Here is a 20,023-nt window from a genome sequence, read left to right on the forward strand (position 1 = left end):
AGGTGGTTCTATAATCCAAGCTGTCTATTACTTTTAATAATCTGGCTCTGTGACACAGTACCAGCTTCCTTCAGCAGAAAATAGGCTCTGGATAGCAAGAGCTTACTTAAGGGCTGAATTATCTAAATTAGATAATTTCTAAATTATTTTAGAAAACTGGAAAGCTATGTTAACACCAAAAAGGTTGTTTAGGCTTCATTGTTACTAGAGTTAGGTGTCAAAGGGGGAGAAAGCTTACAAACAGAACCAACGGTCAAAATAAATAGGACTTAAAATGGCAACCATTCTTAAAATGTTTATGTAGAATAACACATATTTTGGGATCTACCACACTTAAGGAAACAAACATTCCTTTTAGTGTATTTTTCTCTTTCTCCCTCCCCCTTCTTTCTCTGTCTAATATTTCTCTGTCTAATAAACACAAAGGCATAGGAATTTCTTTCAGAGCCCCTAAGCTATGGCGGACAGCTTGGTGAACTCCTGTAGCTCCCCCCCCCCGTTTTTCTTATTCTACACAAGGGGATCTAAACCAGTAAAGTCACTTGGCACCCCAGTGTTCTCCCTAGTGGGATTCTTCCATAATTTCTGGCAAAATCCTTCATTAGTTGTACTTCTCCCAGTACACTAGACAACTGTAAAGGGCAGAGATGATGACCCTGCTTGGCCGATCTCAGTAACGCTTCAGACGTAGGTTGGAGTGTTTCTAATGGCAGTTAAAAATGAGTTACCAATTTATTCATCGAAAACGTTAGAAAGTGTCAGCCAATTCTTGCTGCAACTTGTAGCATGTTTGAAGCAAGACAACATAATGCTTAAAACCACAGACATGGTTTACATTCAACATTCCCCGACCTGGTACTCTACAGGTATGTTGGGACTGCGGCTCCCATCACACACAGCTAGCATAATGGGAGCTGTAGTCTAACACACCTGGAGGGCCCCAGTTTGGGGAACAGCTGCTTTACAACCTCTCACTTCGTCTCTCTGCATTGTGCAGAATTTCACATGGCTTTGTTCTGTGACTCCACCTACCATCCCACCCTCAAAGAATTTCATGGTGCATTATTGGTACTCATTATGTTTTAAGGGTAAATCAAGGGAAATGTAATACTAACAACAAGACAAACCCTCCATACTGTAATAGCAGAACAAAAGGCAGCAATAAAGAACAGGGCTTTAAGTGGGTTGGGACTGGAGGCCCAGCCCTTGGTGTTGCTGGTTAGAGACAGATTAGTTCCCTTTTTTCTGGGGCAATAAAATAGTTGCAGGGATGCCTAGAATTGCTTTTTTTTTTTTTTTAAGTGAGATGAATCCAACCCAAGATGAGCTTAAAACCATGTTAGGGACTAGGCAGGCCTTTGGTCTGATTCAGCCGGGCTCTTATTCTAAAGCCTAGAGATATGAAGGCTCCGATATGTTAGAGACTAGATGCATGCACTCAGATAGGACAGAATGCACCCATTTGCAGCTTCCTTTCTAGTATTGGGTATATTTTCAGCTTTGCCTGTACAAAACTAGGGCATTTCTTGGGATAAATATGCCAAATAGTAGAATTTTATATGCTAAGTTATAAATTATGCATTTAATGTTTAGCAAGCAATGACATAAGTTTAGGTTTAATAAGAAAGTAAATATTGCATATATTCCAGTTTTCTCCAAAATGTTGGGCTTTTCCAGGGAAATTTTTTTTCTCATGGCTTTGAAATGTCCAGAAATGTTGTATCTGTTTTAGACACTAGATAAGTCTGTTTGATCTGATCCAACAAGTTTGCTCTTATGTTCTTACAACTTTTCTGTGGAGGTGTTGGCAGCAACTAAATCTTACTTTTTTGCTACCCTTCCTGCTTATGTATGATCACGTTGCCTAAAGGACTGCCTCCCCCAGCTTAATGTGCCCATCAGTTAAGATAATCTGGTGAAGCCCTTTTGAATGTCCTGTCACCTTCTGAGATGCCATTGGGGATGCACAGCCATGGAACTCCCTATGCCTTGGAAAATTAATTTGGCACTTTGCCCGGGTTCTGCTGCCACCTGAAATTTGTACACCTTCAGCAAGCTTTTGATTTACCTGCTTTTAGTGGTAATTTTTATTTGTTTTAAGGCTTTTTCAGTTTGCAAGTAATCTGTGCTTTTGTTTACAATGTTTTATTATTGCATTCTGAAGCTTATCTGTTTTTTATTGCATAATTTGTTTTAATGATGTAAACTGCCTTGAGCATTCCCTTTTAAAATAGGAAAAATGAATTTTTTTCAGATATATTACTGTGACACAAAGGTACCAATTTGGACATAATGAGCACCAAAAGTTCCGAGGCTGTAACAGAAAAAAACTGCGGTTATCCTCTCACAGAACATCAAAAGGGTCTAAACTTAAGGAAACATTTCATAAGGTAGCAAAGCAGTTGTTGATTTAAGGTTTGTTTGGGTCAGCACTTAAACACCACCCACTCAGCATAGCCCTCTAGGCGGTCTGCAAAATTTAAAGTTAAAAAGCACTTTATAAAGTTTCCTTGTACAGTAATTTACTGTGGTTGGGAAGGGCATTGCTCAGATAGCAGCCACTCCTAAGAACATAGGAAGAGCCTTGCTGGATCAGAGCTGAGGGGAAATCTCCCTCTCCTGCAGTTGTTCCCCAGCAACTGGCATTCAGAGCCATGCTGCCTCTGATACTGAGGGTAGTATATAGCCATCATGGCTAGTAGCCACTCCTACTGGCATGGTATTTGGCTAGCTTTGGAGACTTTGAGTAATAAGCCTTTTATTGGCACTTCGTAGCCTTGGGCTCAGGTCTTGTCCTAGTAATAGTGGTGGGTATGGATGAGAGCAGCAGTGTACTCCAGCTCTTGTGTGCAGCTCTTGTGATCCAGGAATGCACAGCCTTGTCCAGAGGTAGTTGGCAGGTCTGTCAAACACTCATCCCTCTAGCTAAGGGATAGAGGGGTAAAGGGGCATTGTGAGATTGCAGCATGTGTCCCCCCCTTTTTTTAATAAGGATCTGATACTACTTAAAGATGGGACATGACCTCATTATCGTTTGAGCTGAGAATAATTTCTTCAGTAATATCGAGTGTACTGTCACTTATTGGCTTTCCCACCCCCCTTCTGCCTGATGCTTCTGTTCTATAGTGTTTAATTCCTTTTCAGAGTGAGGATGAAGTTGTAGCATTGTTGACTTTTCCTCCTAGGTAAAAGGATATCACAGATAACAGCCTGCTTTTAGAGTACTGACTGAAGTTGCTCCTGTCTCTGTGTAGTATATCCCTTACCACAGTCAGCCCAGGAGAAGCACAACCCAGGTAGCCTCCACCTCTTGGTCTGGTTTACACCACACACATTGGGCTAGAGGGGGGGATGCCAGAGATGTGTCTGTAGTCACTTCAAACATCCAACATCTTCGTCTGAAAGCCTAGTCACTTAAACAGCTAGCACAATGTCCTAGGTGGAGGGTCTGACTAAAAGAGGGGTGTGATGGTTCCCAGCTTATCAGAACACTATGTTGAGGGACGGTCAAGTCTGGCCTATCCTGTGAAGTGGGTGTGGTGAGAACAGTGATGGACCAGTTCCAGCATTTAGCCACGCTTTCCAGAATAGCCAACTGGTGAAAGTAGGGGTAAGCAGCCTGCTGCCCTCCAGATGTGTGGAGTACAACTCCCATCAGCCCTACCCAGGATGGCCAGTGGTCAGGGATTGTGGGAACTGCAATCCAAAGCACTCTGTGGGGAACCATGTTTCCTACACACTGGGCCCCTGTCTTTAGAACAGAAGGATTCCAGTTCTAGTTCCAGCATTAACTCCCTTGAAGGAGTAGGAAATATTTTATAGAGCTTCGGGTACCAAGCAGTATAGAAATGTAATAACTAACTAAATAAATAAAAATGGCAAAGATGTTTTTTTCTTCGTTTACTGCAGTCATGGGATGATTTCCTCAAGAAAGGGGTTCTGACATTCTCTTGATTTTTATGGAGAATGCGAGCATGTACACAGAGGGCTGGGCAGAACGGGATTTCTTAACATTCTGTCAGATTACTTGACTACACAATCTCTGTGTTTCTGGCTCCATTGCTATAGAAACAGGAGTTGCTGACTTCTCTGATGTGGTAGTAGGTATTCTGTTACAGTATGATCTAACTGAACCTATGACTGGCATTGCATAAGCTAGCCTAGGTAGACCTAGGAATACCTGATCTTAGGAGGTGTAGTTCTCCATGATTATATGAAAGCTTATCTAATTTACGATGTTACTTAGGGGGAGATGGAATGCATTGCACAGCATCTGGTTGTTGGTCCGTCTTGCCCAGTGTGGTCTCCTCTGACAGACGACAGCTCACCTGTCCTCTCTCAGGCTGTCCTGCTACTGGTAAGCCTTTTTATAGGCAATGCCAGCAAACAAACCTGAAACCGTTTGCACGCAAAGGGTGCGTGCGTGTGTGTGTGAGTGAGTGATCTACCACAAGTAAAAAGGGAGACCTATGTTTGGTTGCTGTGCATTATGGGAGCAGTGGAGACCATTCTAAGGAGGCCCTAAAGCAGTCTTCCCCAACCTGCTGACCTCCAGATGTGTTGGACTGCAACTCCTATCTTCCCCAGCCAGCATGAAAGATATGAGTTACAGTCCAACGCATGTGGGGGGACACCAGGTTGGGGAAAGCTGCCCTGTTGAGCAGTAGCACAATGTCTGATTGCCAGCTTTGGAGTCATACATTAGCACGATCTGGCAACACCCAGAATCTCAGTCCCCAAGAGAGCTTTGTGGTGATGTGCGCACCATGGAAACCCTTATAAAAGGGGCAGGCAACACATGGCCCACAACCCGCATGCAGCCTCCCTGCCTGCCACATTTGCTGCCGCAGTAAATTCAGCAGCAGTTTTGGTGCCGCAGGTGGGGCGTTCCCCCAGTGGGTACCAGAGGGGCAGTGAGGTTCCCCACCTCTCCTAAGGCAGGGGTAGGCCACTTCCAACATGGAGTATAATTTGGAGTAAGTACATTATGTGAGTGGAGCCTTGGTATGGCTGGAGTGATTGGCCTAGGTAGGATTTGATGCAGCTTGTGGTTTGCTTTAGATTCCTGTAACGTGCTCCCTTTTCTCTCTCTCCTGTTCCTTTTTAGTGATCCATGCTGCAGAGGCTCCATTCATACAGATGAGCCCAGGGTCGAGGTGGCACTTTAAAGCCAGAGAGTTGGTTGGCTAACTGCCCAGCAGAATGCCATCCACCAACCGAGCGGGCAGCCTGAAGGACCCAGAAATTGCAGAGCTCTTCTTCAAAGAAGATCCGGAGAAGCTCTTCACGGATCTCCGAGAGATCGGCCATGGAAGCTTCGGAGCTGTTTATTTTGTAAGAGGGCTTGGGTGGGCAGTAGAGGTCAAAGGGCTGCAGGTTCCTTGTGGGGCACATAGAAAGGAAACTTGCAGCCAACACTCAGCAACCCCCAGGTTCCACTTTCCTCAGGTCACAACACAAACAAGCATTTTGTCCTAAGCTCAGACTGCCTCCTCAGTCCCCACCCCTTAATGTCACCTGCCCAGATGGAATTGGGATCTGTGGCTATAATCTGGAGCAGTAGTTTTTCAAAACGTTTGGGAGGCAAAAACTCCTTTCCTTTGACCCTTCTGCTGGGAGACTCCTATTCAGAGGGCCTGCTTTGTGTCAGGGCTAGGAGACCACTGAGTAGTCCAATCTCACCTTTACCAAGACAGAGTGTATTACTTAGTTTATTTATTACTTAGATTTATAGGCTGCTTTACCAACAATTTTCCCCCAAAGCAGCCTAAATATTAAAACAAAAATATTAGAACAAAAACAGCATTTCAGTAGTAGCACAGAACAGATGTTTTTAAAACAGCCAAATTTACAAAATCCAGAGCCAGTGTGGTGTAGTGGTTAGAGGGTTTGGGCTGGGACTTGGGAGACCTGGGTTCTAGTCCCCACTCGGCCATGGAAGCTCCCTGGGTGACTTTGGACCAGTTGCTGACTCTTAGCCTAACCTACCTCACAGGGTTGTTGCGAGGTTAAAATGGAGAAGAGGAGGACCGTGTGAGGCACCTTGGGTTCCTTGTAAGAGGAAAAAAGGCAGGATGTAAGTGTAATAATAATAATAATTCAAAAGCCAGCCAAATAAAAAGGTTAATATATCTATATCTACAAATCCTTAACCAAAGGCAGACTGAAATAGAGAAGTCTTAAGGGCTTGTCTGAAAGGTAATAGGAAGGGAGCTGAGTGTATAATTGAAGGAATTTCTCAGATAGGAGGCCACTGCTGAGAATGCGGCTGGGAGATCCAGGAGAAGCAACAGGGTGGCTGTCTCTGTCTCTTTCTCATGCGCATGCACACACAGAGTCCATATCCTGGTGTAAGTCATCCACCGAGGTGACTAAGCCTCTTTCTGTACCATGATCTGGTTCTCATCAAGGTACCCCACTGCAAATTTGCCTCTTCAGCAAGGGGGACATGCATGCACTCACACAGCCAGCTCAAGCCGCGGGCTGGTTGATAGCGGCAGGGCCAAAGACAGGGGTGGCTGGGCATCTGCGAAGGACCTGCCCCCCTGCAGGGGCCCACTGACAAGAGCACCCTGTAGTTGCTCCTCCTCTTCACCCTTACAACATGCTTGTTCGCCTGCCTATTGCTCTGGCCCAGACAACAGTGGTGTTGCAAAGGAGGAGGAGCGGACACCACTGCCTGCTTGCTTACTGGTGCTACACCTGCCAAGCAAGCAAGTGGCAGCAACGATGAGAAAGAGGACGAGGGACAAGAGCAGCTGCTGACACTGGTGGTGAGAAGGTGAAGCTTTCAAGATGGAGCTGAACAGCCATCTGTGAGGGAGACTCGATGGTCTTATAGGCCCCTTCCAACCCTGCCATGCTATGATTCTGTGAGGTAGTCTGTGAGGTAGCCCAATGGAGGGGGCCCACTGAGAGTATCTCGTTCAAGGGCCTTTAAAAACCTGGAGTCAGGCAGGTTTCCTTGTGACCCATGTGAATGGGCTTCCCAGGAAGCAAGCAGCAGTAGCAAGGGCATTGCGATGCTGGAGGTTTGCCTTGAACGGGAGGTTTGTCATGGAGACTCGCGGTGCTCGGCTCCAGTTTCCTTGCCCAGGATGAGGAGTTCCTCCCTGGAACAATAGCAGCCCTAACAAAAGCACGTTGTGGTGTGGACGTGGACACGCACTGGTGCCCATTGTCAGTCGGGCGTTGTCGCACACAGCTGGGAATGGCCCCCCTTCTCGCAAGCACCCTGCACCTGCTGGAGCAGTGCAGCATGTGAGGTCCTGAGGATGGCAGCACAAGCTTCTAAGCTGCGCAACCTGGGATTTTAACTTTGGCCATTCTCTGGGTGTGGTAGCTTAAGAAGGAAAAAAGCAAACAAGGGTGATTTGCACACACTTCCTTCTCCTAAACTATTAGCCTCTTCCCCGTATTGTAGCTTTTCCAAGCTCTGGGGAGCTGAGAGGACCCTTTGAGTGATCAGTTTCCTCTGGAGGAGGGAGAACTGGAGGCTTAAAATGTCTCTGCCATTGTCAGGGAGGGAATGGAGAGCTTTTTATTTCTAAGTAGAGAAGAAAGATGAGATGCAGCAGCAAACTGCGGGCAAGGTTGGTCCCAAAGCAGAATCAGTTCAGGTCTCAGAACTCATCAAGCTGCAGAAAGTGCTAACCGAGGCTAGTGTCTTCCTTTTCGGCACATGACAGTCTTTCTTCAGAACCTACCTGCACACCTGTGAGACAAGTTGGAGGAGGGGAGGGAAGAGCTGGTTGGGTTCCAAATGTGCAGACAGACAAGTCAGGGTGAAGGGTTGCTTGCTTAGCCACAGTGACTCGTTTCAGCAACTTGCCTTGCTCTTATTAACTGAGCTCTGTTCTCCCACCAAGGGAAAGTGGTTCTCTCCCCACACACGCACTCTTTATACACGTGGTTTTGCCTAGCCATTACATCATATTGGCGCTTCACATTAGGCTGCCTGGAGCCTGCCAGTAATGCAGCTTCTTGTTGCCCGGTCTGCAGTACGAACATCTTGCATTTCATTCCCGCTTGGTTACCGGCCAGGCCAAGCCTACCTCCTCAGCCCTGCAGTGCACTTCTTGGCAACAGACGTTGCTCAGATCCCCCATCCCCAATGACTAAAACCTGGTGGTTTGCCTGGGGAGGCTTTAGCAGTGTGGAAGGGAACCCCTGCCACCCTCCAGAAGTTCTTGGCTGTGTTGGGGCCATTGGGTGAGCAACTGCGTACCCAAGAGGGTTCCCTGAAAGCTGTTTGTCAGCCCTGTGCCCTAGCAGAGACTGTCTGTAGCCAGCAGCAGGAGCTGGGTGCTTAGACTACCAAAGTACCCTGATCCAGAAGCCTCTTCAGAGGTCAAGAGATAGCGCATGACCTGCTCCGGCTTTTGCACCTGGTCATCTAGCGGTTCCTCTCCTTTGGCCAAACCAGGGTGGTGGTTGCAATCCCTCCCCTGACATCCTCACGTCCCACGTTCAGGACCCACAGCCAGTCTTGAGTCCTGACACAGTTGGGTGGTGGGATGTCCCAGGAGCAGAACTCTGATGAGTCGTGTGTTTTAATATTGCAGGCACGTGATGTGCGCACCAATGAAGTGGTGGCCATCAAGAAAATGTCTTACAGTGGGAAGCAATCCAACGAGGTATGTGAACCGCTCCTGTACACAACAGGTGCTGGATCGGTGTCGGTTGTGTGCTGCATCCGCTGACCTGAATTCATTTAAGCTTTGCTGAGAGAAGAAAAACAAATTTTACCTGAGGAATCTTGGCTAACTGCTTCCACTGGGGAAAGGAACTTCACAGATTTCTTACTCCAGAATTTTTCAGCCCACATTCCACAAGTTGAACCACAAGCAGAATTAATTGTGTAAATTGCAAACATGAGGGAAATATTTTATCTTTATAATGTACGTAGATGGCATGTTCACAAACCAAATATGAGCATCTTGGAGACAACGGTGTGGGATTCTTTGTCCTAATGGGAAAATTTAAGTCTAGATGGAGGGGAAGGAAGAAGTGGGGATCATGGCTTCAGGGATTCTGACAGGCAGCAGGTATGGGGCATGCTATTTGTAGGGTAAAATTCAGAAGGAATAGGAAACCTAACAAGTGGAAAAAGTTGCTCTTTCCCTAAACACTAGAAGGATTTCCTGGCACCCACTCCCCGAAATACTCAGTGCCTTTAGCAGGTCCTATTCCCCTCTCTTTACATTTATATTGGCAGTCATGAGGACTAGAAGCGTGCTTTTTAAAACAAAACAAAATAGAAGTTTGGTTCTCAGGATTCTTCTGAATGCAATGTAGGGAACCTTAGCTCTACCATTTGGTGGCATGATGCAAAAAAAATTGGGATTATGCCCTTACCAATGAAGTCAAGGAGAAGTGCTTTGAGGAATGCTGAATTATGCTGGGGCCTGATCCACCATTTTGAAAACAAAGAGGGACTGCTTGTACAAAACGCATATAACAAGAAAAAGTAAAATGAACCTGCATTGGGGTTGGACTCGATAGTCTTATAGGCCCCTTCCAACCCTACTATTCTATGATTCTAACCTAGTACTGTGGTGTTCATTCTTAAATGCAAGTTGATTTTCCTTTTTTGCCTTCAGCATTCCTTTCTAAACTCTGTTTTTCAAAAATGCACACATAAACCCCTCCTCCCCACTGCCTAATTAAAGAAAGCTTGCTAGGAATGATAGACATGAACACAGCAGAGACACGGGCTCAGACAGAGGGCTTTCCTGCCGAATTTAATAACAGGCAGATCAGGCAGAAGCTCATCCCTTTTCTGACCCCTTCACTCTGAACAAATTCATCCTGAGGAACTTCACAAAGATACAGTGAAGCGGCGGTGTGAGCGTGGGAAAATTCCGGGCCTGGCAGATTAAGGCTGGCTTTGAGCACTACCAGTGAGAGCAAGCCTTGGGGGTTAGGAATGTCACGCATTCTCCTGGCAACCCTGGATCTGCTTGAGCTCTAGAACATTGGCCAAAGACTCTTAGTTCTGTGCTTGACAGGATGCTTGGAGGTTTTAATTTTGCAGTCTTTCAAAAACTCCAGTGGAGTTTGGATTTTGTATGAATACAAGCAGCTCTCACTGCTTAAGGCTTGCTGTACATAGCAGATCCCTTGGCTCCTATCCAGTAGTGTAACTAGAGTGGACCATGTCCTGGGGAGGGGCACAAATGTGCCTCAAAGTTCAGCTCTTGTTAAAACGTTTTCTTTTCTCTACAGGATAATTAAACATGGTTTTTAAGATGGGAGATAAATCCAGCCATCAGCTTGCTGAGAGGCTTGGTGAAGGCAGAAGGCCAGGCAGAGTGTCCCTTTTGCAGCTTCTTCTGGGCCATGTGCCCATAGCCTAACACAGGGGCAGGCAGAAGGTAGATCTGAACATGAGGAGAGCCCTGCTGGATGAGACCAAGGGTCCATCTGGCCCAGCATTCTGTTCCCACAGTGGCTGACGAGCTGCTTATGGGAAGCCCACAAGTGAGACATGAGTCTATCAGCAATATTTGATTTGATTTATACCCTACCTTTCTACCAAAATAAGGCACTCCAAGGCAGCTTCTGTTTGTGCTCCACAGCAACTGGTACACAGAGACATGCTGTCTCTGATACTGGAGGTAGCACATAGCCATCAGGACTAGAAGCCATTGACAGCCTTCTCCTCTGCGAATTTTCCTAATCTCCTCTTAAAGCCATCCAGATTGGTGGCCACCACTCCATCTTGTGGCAGAGAGTTCCACAGTTTAACTCTGCACTGTGGGAGGATGTCCATCCTTTTATCTGCCCCAGATCTCCCACCAATCAGCTTCATGGGTTCAAATATTATGGGAGAGGGAGAAAAACATCTCCCTACTCACTTTCTCCACACCGGGCATATTTTTGTACACCTCTGGTAGATCTCAGGTAATTTACCCAAGTTTATACTGCTGAAATGAGGAAAGCTCAAGACAGCCAGGGGTGGATTGCTGTGTGGAAGGGCTACAAGCTCCATTCAGTTCTGATACTCAGTGCAAATTCCTGGGCTCAGAATGCTTTAATTCTATGTGTAGATCTTCTGTTCCAGGCTCTGGTTTGGTGGTCTTTGGGTTCTAGTAAAAAAAAAAAACCAGCAAAGTAGATTCCCACCGACCTAAAGTTTGCCTTCCCCTAGCTTAACCCAGCAAAGAATTCATTCAGCTATGAAATACTGATCTGAGGCTTAGCGATGGCTGCAGGAGGGGAAAGAAGACAAGCAGGTGTGTGCCGATGGGCATCAGCAACCAGCCGGTTTTTTGTACGCTACCTTCAAGCAGAAGTCATCTGTCTCAGCAGTGGGAGCTTGTAAAACGTTCACAAACGTTCTGCTCTCTCCCTGGTGACCGTTCACCTGGATGTGGGTTTAGAATTGGGTGGCTGGCTCAGGTGCAGAAGTGCCTGTTCGTGGCCCTGCTCCCACCCTTTGTACTGAGAATCTGACAAAGGCTGACAGAGCGCTTTCCCAGAGGGCTCTGGGGGACTTGGTGGCTGTGCGCTTGTTTTTCTCAGGCTCAGCCATTACATTTTATTCAGTTATTGGAGCCGTATGCATCTTGTTTAACTGTGTGGTGATGAAAGTCTAATTTGTACCTGCTTCTCGCCCTGCTGTTTTAATTACTATTCATCTATAAATACTCTGTTCGTATGAATGGAGCACATGGTGCCTGCTTCAGAACTAGGGCTGGATTGTCTCCAGTGAAGGTGGTGGTATGTATGTCTCTTCTGGAAAAATGCAGGTGGAAACCCTGGGTTGCTCCTCCACTACTGAGAGAGGAGGCAGCTCATGTTGCAGTCCTGATTATTCATTCCATCACCATCCTCAGCACTCTTGCCATGGCCCTGTGAGGTGGTTGGCCGGGCAGGGCGCAGGCTCCTCTTCTCAGTTCTGTCTGAGCTGTAATACTCCTTCTATTCCCAAGTGGTGTTTAGGTTTCTATTCGGTAACTCGTTGTGTTTCTATCCTCCGTTCCTCTGTTTCTAGTTACTCTGGGGCAGGGCTGTGGAACCTCAAGCCCATGGGCCAAATCTGGCCTCCCTGGGGGCCTAATCTGGCCCTCTGGGGTTCCCCACAGAGCCCTGCCCCCTTTCCCCCAACCACCAATTGTTGGGGGCTTCCCAGCTTTTGCACATCCCATTCTCTCCCACTGCACCCATTCTAAAAGGTTGAAATAAATTATGCTGATATTTTGGCCCCACCCCTTTTGCCTTTGGCCCTGCCCACCACTGGAATACGGCCCCCGAGAGCTTCTCCCAACTGGAATTCAGCCCTCAGGCTGAAAGTGGTTCGACACCCCTGTTGCAGGGTGAGGGTGATGAACATTTTTTCTGTCAAGGGCCACATCCTGTTGGGCAATTTGTGGGGGGGCACATGTCAGCGGTCGTAGGAAGCACCCCTTTTCTCTCTTTTTTGACACCTCCTCCCCTTCTCTCTCTTTCATCCTGCCAAGCAGGCTGCCAGTAAAGGGATAGATCACCCTTGCCAGAGGTCTGAGCTGATCACTTGCAGAGGACTTTTGAATTTAGGATGAGAAGAGCAGGTTGCCCATTCTCTGCTATAGGAGCTATTTGTAACAAGAAGAATCCTGTGGTTCCATAGTGGTGGTGGTAGGAAAGGCACTTTCAAAGGAAACAAGGATAAATATATTCTAAATAAAATTGAGAGTTCAACATTAATAAAAGACAAGTCGGGTGGACAGACTTCAGCACTGCAGGATTGACTTTGTTTTTTACTAGAACCCTGAGTTTCACCAAAATCTGATGCAAAAGACATTCACTTATTATTTGAGAATTCTGTGCCTAGGAATTTGTTTTGAGTACCAGAACAGAACAGAGGTCACAGTCCTTCCTCCACACAAAAATCCACTCCTGGTTACTACAGACTTCCTTCATTTCAGCAGTATAACCAGGGTGAGGGGGGTGGCATATTATTGCTGCTATTGTTAAAGATCTGGGTGTCAGAAACCCTTGATGATCTATTACAGATCATCCAGAGATCTTCCAGTAGGTCCAGATCTACCTTCTGTCTCTCCCTCGAGGGCCATGTGATGGAGGGGGTGTAAATCCTTTAGTGAAGGTTGGTCCAGCTTAATAAGGAAAGGCGTTTGCTTCTCCTTGGCTCAAAGTGACACAGCAGAGAGTGCGAAAGCCACCTTCATTCGGGCTTGATACTTGATTTATTGTACCAGTCCCAATATTAGTAGCAGATAATTAGAAATAACTTAGTTCTTAGTCCTCTGCTTGCATGTTTGTCTTGATTAGGTCACTTTTTTCCTGTCTTCCCCCACTTCCTCAGAGTGGTTTCTTTCTCTCTCTTTCATAGAAATGGCAGGATATCATTAAAGAAGTCAAGTTCCTACAAAGAATTCAACATCCAAACAGCATAGAATACAAAGGCTGCTATTTGCGGGAGCATACAGCATGGGTAAGAAGAGACTGTGTATTTGTGTGTGTTAAAGTAAATGTGACTCCACTGGCTGGGGGAATTGAATTAGAATCGATGCATCTCAGTGATGGCTGCATTTCCCCAATTTCTGTCTTATAAACCCCCCTTCCCCAAACTGGCACCCTCCAGCTGTGTTGACTAAAATGCGAATCATCCCCAGCATGCATGGCCAATGGATGTAATGGCTGGGGGATTATGGGAATTGTAGTCCATCACATCTGAAGGGTGCTAAATTGGGGGAGGGTGTCCTAAAAGCTATGATAAGAGCTCTTATGGTCTGCTGGATTATTGAAGTAAAATGTCTAAACCCAGTATTGGCTTGTAAAATTTGGAACCTGTATTTTAAAGACTTTTGTGCACCATTTTACATTTATTCTTTACGCAATGTACCATCAGGCTCTCAGTTTGATACTCAAGACCATAGCACAGGGATGGGCCATTTGGGGCACTTCAGATGTTTGGGCCTAGAACTCCCATCAGCCCTAGCCAGCATAGCTAATAGTGAGGGATCATGGGAATTGTAGGCCAAAACATCTGGATGGGGCACAAGTGGTCTACCCCTGCTTTAGATGGATTCCCAGAGGTCTCAGGGCCTGGTCTGAAGGCATCTGCGGCAGCCACATCGCTGAAGCTAAGCAGGTCTGGGTCTGGTCTGTGCTTGGAGGGGAGACCACCTGGTAATCCCATGGAGCCACCTTGAGTTCCACGATGGAAGAAAGGTGGGATATAAATGTCATTTGTTGTTGTTTACTCGGTCAGTCGCGTCCAACTCTTCGTGACTTCATGGACCAGCCCACGCCAGAGCTTCCTGTCAGCCGTCGCCACCCCCAGCTTCCCCAAGGTCGAGTCCGTCACCTCCAGAATATCGTCCATCCATCTTGCCCTTGGTTGGCCCCTCTTCCTTTTGCCTTCCACTTTTCCTAGCATCAGCACCTTCTCCAGGGTATCCTGTCTTCTCATGATGTGGCCAAAGTACTTCATTTTTGCCTTTCATATCATTCCCTGAAGTGAGCAGTCTGGCTTGATTTCCTGGAGTATGGACTGGTTTGATCTTTTTGCAGTCCAAGGCACTCTCAGAATTTTCCTCCAGCACCACAGTTCAAAAGCATCTATCTTCCTTCACTCAGCCTTCCTTATGGTCCAGCTCTCGCAGCCATAGGTTACTACAGGGAATAAATATCATAAAAAATAAGTAATTACCTAGCATATCTATTGAAAATAAAATACATAATCAAACCATTGATAATATTTAAGGAGCAGAAGAGGTGAAAGTTATGGGGAGGTATTACTGTAACTGAAGCTGCGTAATGCGTGACATGTTTTATAGATTGCTTATGTAATGTTTTATTTAATATACGTCACTACTTGACCACTGTTTGTTTGAGGGTACATTTTTAAAGCAGTAAATGGAAGATGGCATTGGAAGATCCTGGTACTCTTTTCATTGGCTTCCCAGTGTTTGCCTTACACAGCGCCCCCTCTTTTTATTTATTTAAAATATTTCTTGGTCGCCTTTGAGGGCAGAAGCCATGAAAGTGAGAAGCTGGCTTCCCTTTCCAACTCTCCTGCTGATGGGACGTCAGCACCATAAGCCTCCAAGGCCCCCTTCAATCCTCATTCAAACAAAAGCAAAACACCGAGATGGCATTTAAGTCCCTATTGATGAATCTATCAGGGTTGCAGCCGCTTAGTTTGCCTTCTTGAAAGTAAACCCCACTGTCGTTGGTGGGACTTGGTTCCACGTAAACCCGAGTAGGATCAGCCTGTCAGTGAATGAGCCTTCTGGATGATCAACTAATCCCACATGACATACCTGAGCACACTGGATTTTCAGCCTGTCCCTTGCCCTAAGCTAAAGTACTTCCGATTGAGGTTTGTTCTGCCCCAGTTGGCCTGAACCTGAGTTCTAATTCCCTGTCTGCGTGACATGCGATGCCTGGATTCCTCTGGCATTTTAAATCCCAAAACCAGCATGGAAATGTATTCCCTCAACTTGAGCAGAAAAGGGACCATTGGCGCCAAGTTGTGAGGAGGGCTCCTGCCCTGAAAGGCAGCCAAGAAATATTTTAAAGAAAAAAAGAAATGAAAACTTGATTGCAGTCCTGTGCTGATGGTTCTCTTTTTTTGAGAGAGAGAGAGAGAGAGAGAGAGAGAGAGAGAGCGAGCAAGGCACTCTTAGCTGTGGACATGCGTCTAAGTAAGATGTTGAACTTGTCCAGAATGACATTCTGGGAGCCTGTTATAGTATGGTTGATTCTTCAGGCAGAGCTGGTGGGTGGTGGCAGCAGAGGTGTGGGTGTGTGCACACAGGAGACGTAGCTCAGTAGGTAGAGCATATCGTTTGCATGTGGGAATCCCTACCTTCAGTCCCCGGCATCGCCACTGGAAAAATAGCTCACATAGAAGGACTGGGAAAGATGTCTTGATCTGGTATCAGCCAGCCTTCCCCAACCTGGTGCTCTCCCAATGTGTTCCCAGCCACTGGCCATGCTGGCTGGGGATGACTGGAGTTACTGTCCAACACATCAGGAGGGCACCAGGTTGGGGAAGGCTGGTGTAAACTGACTTCTTTTGTTCAGTAGAGGATAGGAACATAGGAAGCTGCTTGATCCTGAGTCAGAACATTGGTCCATCTAGCCCAGAATAGTTGATGCTGGCTAGTTATCCAGGGTTCTTTCCCAGCTCTACCTGGAGATGCTGAGGACTGAACCTGGGAGCTTCTGCATGCAAACCAGGGCCTCTGCCACCAAGCCACTGCCCTTGCCCATAAAAAGCATGATCAAACCATAGAGAGTGCATGATTCTGAAATTTAGGGTAAATATGTCTTTTGACAGGTACTTTAGAGCTTTAATGGTGAACATGTCTCAGTTAAATTGTCAGGAGGCTGAGGGACACACCCCACCCCAACTAGCTGGATTCATCGCTTCTCTCATAAGTTTCTGGATGCTTACAGTCCAGTTTCCTCTAATGCATTTCCTCAAGATACCATGTGTGTCTGTCTGAGCACACAGAGCACTTTGAGGAAAAGTGGAAGAGCCAGGCTGTGTCTGCGTGTCCACCTGGTACAGAAGTTATCGGTGAAGATGGGAGAGGTTTGGTGGTCCTGATAAAACAGGTGTGCTGCCTGTTGAGGAACAGGGATTCTCCTGAGGAAGAGATTGGTGTGGTACCCCATTTTAGGTGTTTGTGTGGGTATCCTAGCCAATTTTAAAATACTAAAACAGTTTATTTTCCCTTTTCCCGTGTGCAGCTTGTTATGGAATACTGTTTAGGATCGGCATCAGATTTATTAGAAGGTATGTCCACTCCATTTCTTTGACTTGCAGGAGTTCTCGTGTTGTGTGCAAGACGAAGCGAGTCCCTCTGGAACGTAGCATTCGCGTATTTCACAGACAGTTTTTCAGAGCTTGTCGATGTTTTTCTGCATTCTTCTAGCATCAGTCCCTTCCTTAACCCCAGGCAACTTTCTGTGACTCTGGCCCTGATTTAGCACCCCCTTCCTTGTGTTGTTTGCCCCAGGAGGGCATAAATCCACAAATTGGCTTCATAAAGTGTACGACCTCATTGCCAGCCTTGATGTTTACTGATTCAACTATTCAGGAAGGCTTCTGATGTGTTTGCAGAATTGGATGTTGCATTACACAAGCTCATGTTTGTGTAATGCAGCTATAAAATAACTTGTTAAGTTGATGGCATGACCTCCAGCCAAATGGCAAGCCACCATATCCATATCTCCCTCCATGTCAGCCTTCCCCAACCTGATGCCCCTCAGATGTGTTGGACTACAACTCCCATCACTACCAGACTGGGGATTTTGGAGGCTGTGGTCCAGCACATCTGGAAGGCACCATGGTGGACAAGGCTGCTCTCTGTGTAGCCTGCATTACAGGTCTTGCCTGCCCATTTTGCTAATTGAGTTTCTCTTTCCTCAAGTCCATAAAAAGCCATTGCAAGAGATTGAAATCGCTGCAATTACCCATGGTGCTCTCCAAGGTTTAGCATACTTGCATTCCCACAACATGATCCACAGGTAAGTCCTTCCACACAACACCCCTAATTGTGGCAGCTTGAATTTACCCATGTTCATAGGATTTTGTGTAGAACACTTCATTGGCATCTGCATCAGCTAGCTTTGCCTCTTTGTTAGAGGCTCTGTTTTTGTTTCATAAAACACAGAGAACCTGCAGTGGTGAGCTAGCTGAATATCTACTTGGATGGGAGACCTCCTGGGAATCAGGCTTCCTGCCTTGAGCAGGGGGTTGGACTCGATGGTCTTGTAAGCCCCTTCCAGCCCTATGATTCTATGTATATGTCAGGCAGACAGAGAAGGAAAGAGAGTCATGTATGTACAGGTCATACTTCATGAATTTAGACCATTTAATGCAGGTGTAAAGCCTTCAGGGATCATGGGGCATGGAAGAAACTGTGGCCATTTTTGGTAAACTTTTAAGCAAGTAGGTTGATGAAACAAATTCAGGTTCTTAGAAACCTCCACTGCAAACGCAGGCAGATTTTCAGGTTGCAGTTTTGACTTTAAAATAAAAGGTATGTAAATGCTAAGGGAGCATAATGATTGGCTTATTAGAAAATAAACGTACATGATGCACCACGCTTTCCTCCCATCCCCAGCCTGTGGTGGCTCTGAAGGGTATCACTATATCGTCCCAAGCTGTTTGACGTTGGAGGGCTTCTTTTGAGCTGCGCCTTTTCTTGCTTGGCAGGCGTGTTAAGTCAGTCCTCATGTTTTGTGGCCCCAGCCTACCTCTGGAACAGCATGGACACAGAATGAGTTTCCTGGTCCTGTTGATGAGGATAGGGCTGTAATTAAAGGAATACACACGCACCCCCTTTCAGCCAATATCCATCTGCACAGGGCCTGCTGTTCAACCCCGTAGATGTTTTGAGGCAACACTACAGCTTGCAACGTGGCTGTGGTACAATTCTGCTTGCCTTTGACCTATTGGGGCCAGTGAACAAGGGTGTTGTTTGCTTTGAGCTGCGGTATACCTAACTTTCTCTCATTCCGCAGAGATATCAAGGCAGGAAACATTCTGCTGACGGAACCGGGCCAGGTGAAGCTAGCTGACTTCGGATCTGCTTCCATAGCATCTCCTGCCAATTCCTTTGTGGGGACGCCATATTGGTAAGGATAATGCTTCAATGTTGTTATTGCTTGAGGACATTGGAATTATGTTTGGTAATTGGTTATTTAATGTGCGTAGCAGGTTGTTTGCAAACTGCACTTAAGGTAGGGTGGAAAGGAGGGGATTTTGGCTTCAGGTGCATGCGTGCGTGTACGGGTTTGGCAATGAGAGGTCCCTTGCTGAATCATGCACCCCCACTTGCCAGTGTTCTCTCCCTTCTGTACTTCCCGGGATAGAGACAGGAGTGTGTGAGTAACAGGAGGAAGGTTGTCCCTGCCTCTCCCTCCTCATAAGCAGAACCATGCTCATTCAGACCAAGGGTCCGTCTCATCCAGCATTCTGTTCACACTGTGGCCAAACAGCTGCCTGTGGGAAACCCACAAGCAGGATATCAGTGCAACAGCACCCTTCCACCCGTGTTCCCCAGCAACTGCTGGACATAAGCAGTTGTGTGCTACCTCCAGTCTCTGGTACTGGAGGTAGCACACAGCCATCAGGACTAGTGGCCATTGATAGGCTTCTCCTCCATGGATTTGTCTCTAACCCCCTTTTAACGCCATCCCAGTTGGTGGCCACTGCTCCATCCTGTGGCAACGAATTCCGTAGTTCAGCTCTGTGTTGTTTAAAGAAGCCCTTCCTTTTATCTGTCCTGAATCTCCCACCATTCAGCTTCATGGGAGGACCCCCTTGGGTTCTAGTCTTATGAGAGAGGGAGCAAAATGTCTCCCTCACCACTTTTTCCACACCATGTATCATTTTGTACACCTCCATCATGTGTCTGTCTGTCTCTCCCCCCACCTCACCCCCATCTTGATCTTTCTTTTCCTCTCTCCTTCTCAAACTTCTCAGTTTCACTTCAAACTGAAGTGGCTTGAGAAAATGTCATGGAAGGAAACAAACACAAGAGAAAACAGGAAGAGACCCACCCCATAGGCACACACACACACATTCATAATGTGCCTGCGTGTCCCTTGCTCTGCCATTTCAGGAGCCCTCAGCACTACCTGTCTCCCCACTACATTGTGTATTTACCTCAGGAAACTGGGTAGTGTTCTTGAGAACCCGGGTTCTGGGTATACATATCCTGTCTCATTTTTCCCACACCTTGGTGGTACAGATTTGTTTGGCCCTAACAAGCTGCACTGAAATGAGCAAGGATTATGATGAGTTGTTCTGCTGAGCATCTTTCCTTTTGCTTTCTAGGATGGCCCCAGAAGTGATTTTAGCCATGGATGAAGGGCAATATGATGGTAAAGTGGACGTGTGGTCTCTTGGGATAACATGTATTGAGTTAGGTAAGCCATGCCCCTCCATCTGCCGGTTCCTCCCTCCCTGCCAGAGCTCTGACTTCATCCTGTAGAGATGCTGCCCGGCTTTTCTTTCTTATCCTAATCAAAAGTGGCATTCTGCAGAAGGAAA

At 46.6% G+C, this 20,023-nt stretch overlaps 1 protein-coding gene across 3 annotated transcripts in view; it reads left to right on the top strand.

The window, feature by feature from the left end:
- TAOK1 (TAO kinase 1) overlaps window positions 1-20,023 on the top strand; it is a 65,479-nt gene that overhangs the window by 22,864 nt on the left and 22,592 nt on the right. For 2 of the 3 annotated variants that reach the window (XM_084823136.1, XM_084823139.1), the window contains exons 2-8: window positions 5,108-5,334; window positions 8,565-8,636; window positions 13,337-13,438; window positions 16,711-16,756; window positions 17,394-17,490; window positions 18,490-18,603; window positions 19,808-19,899. In XM_084823136.1, the coding sequence (XP_084679262.1) occupies window positions 5,203-5,334; window positions 8,565-8,636; window positions 13,337-13,438; window positions 16,711-16,756; window positions 17,394-17,490; window positions 18,490-18,603; window positions 19,808-19,899 (655 nt within the window). In that variant the 5' untranslated portion in view covers window positions 5,108-5,202. Of the gene's footprint in view, window positions 1-2,254; window positions 2,391-3,185; window positions 3,297-5,107; window positions 5,335-8,564; window positions 8,637-13,336; window positions 13,439-16,710; window positions 16,757-17,393; window positions 17,491-18,489; window positions 18,604-19,807; window positions 19,900-20,023 lie in introns of all 3 variants that reach the window. The other variant, XM_084823137.1, reaches the window with a different exon arrangement.

This window comes from Heloderma suspectum, chromosome 16 (assembly GCF_057233095.1).
Source record: "Heloderma suspectum isolate Gila_16-S chromosome 16, 16-S_ref, whole genome shotgun sequence".
In the NCBI taxonomy this organism is placed as follows: domain Eukaryota; kingdom Metazoa; phylum Chordata; class Lepidosauria; order Squamata; family Helodermatidae; genus Heloderma; species Heloderma suspectum.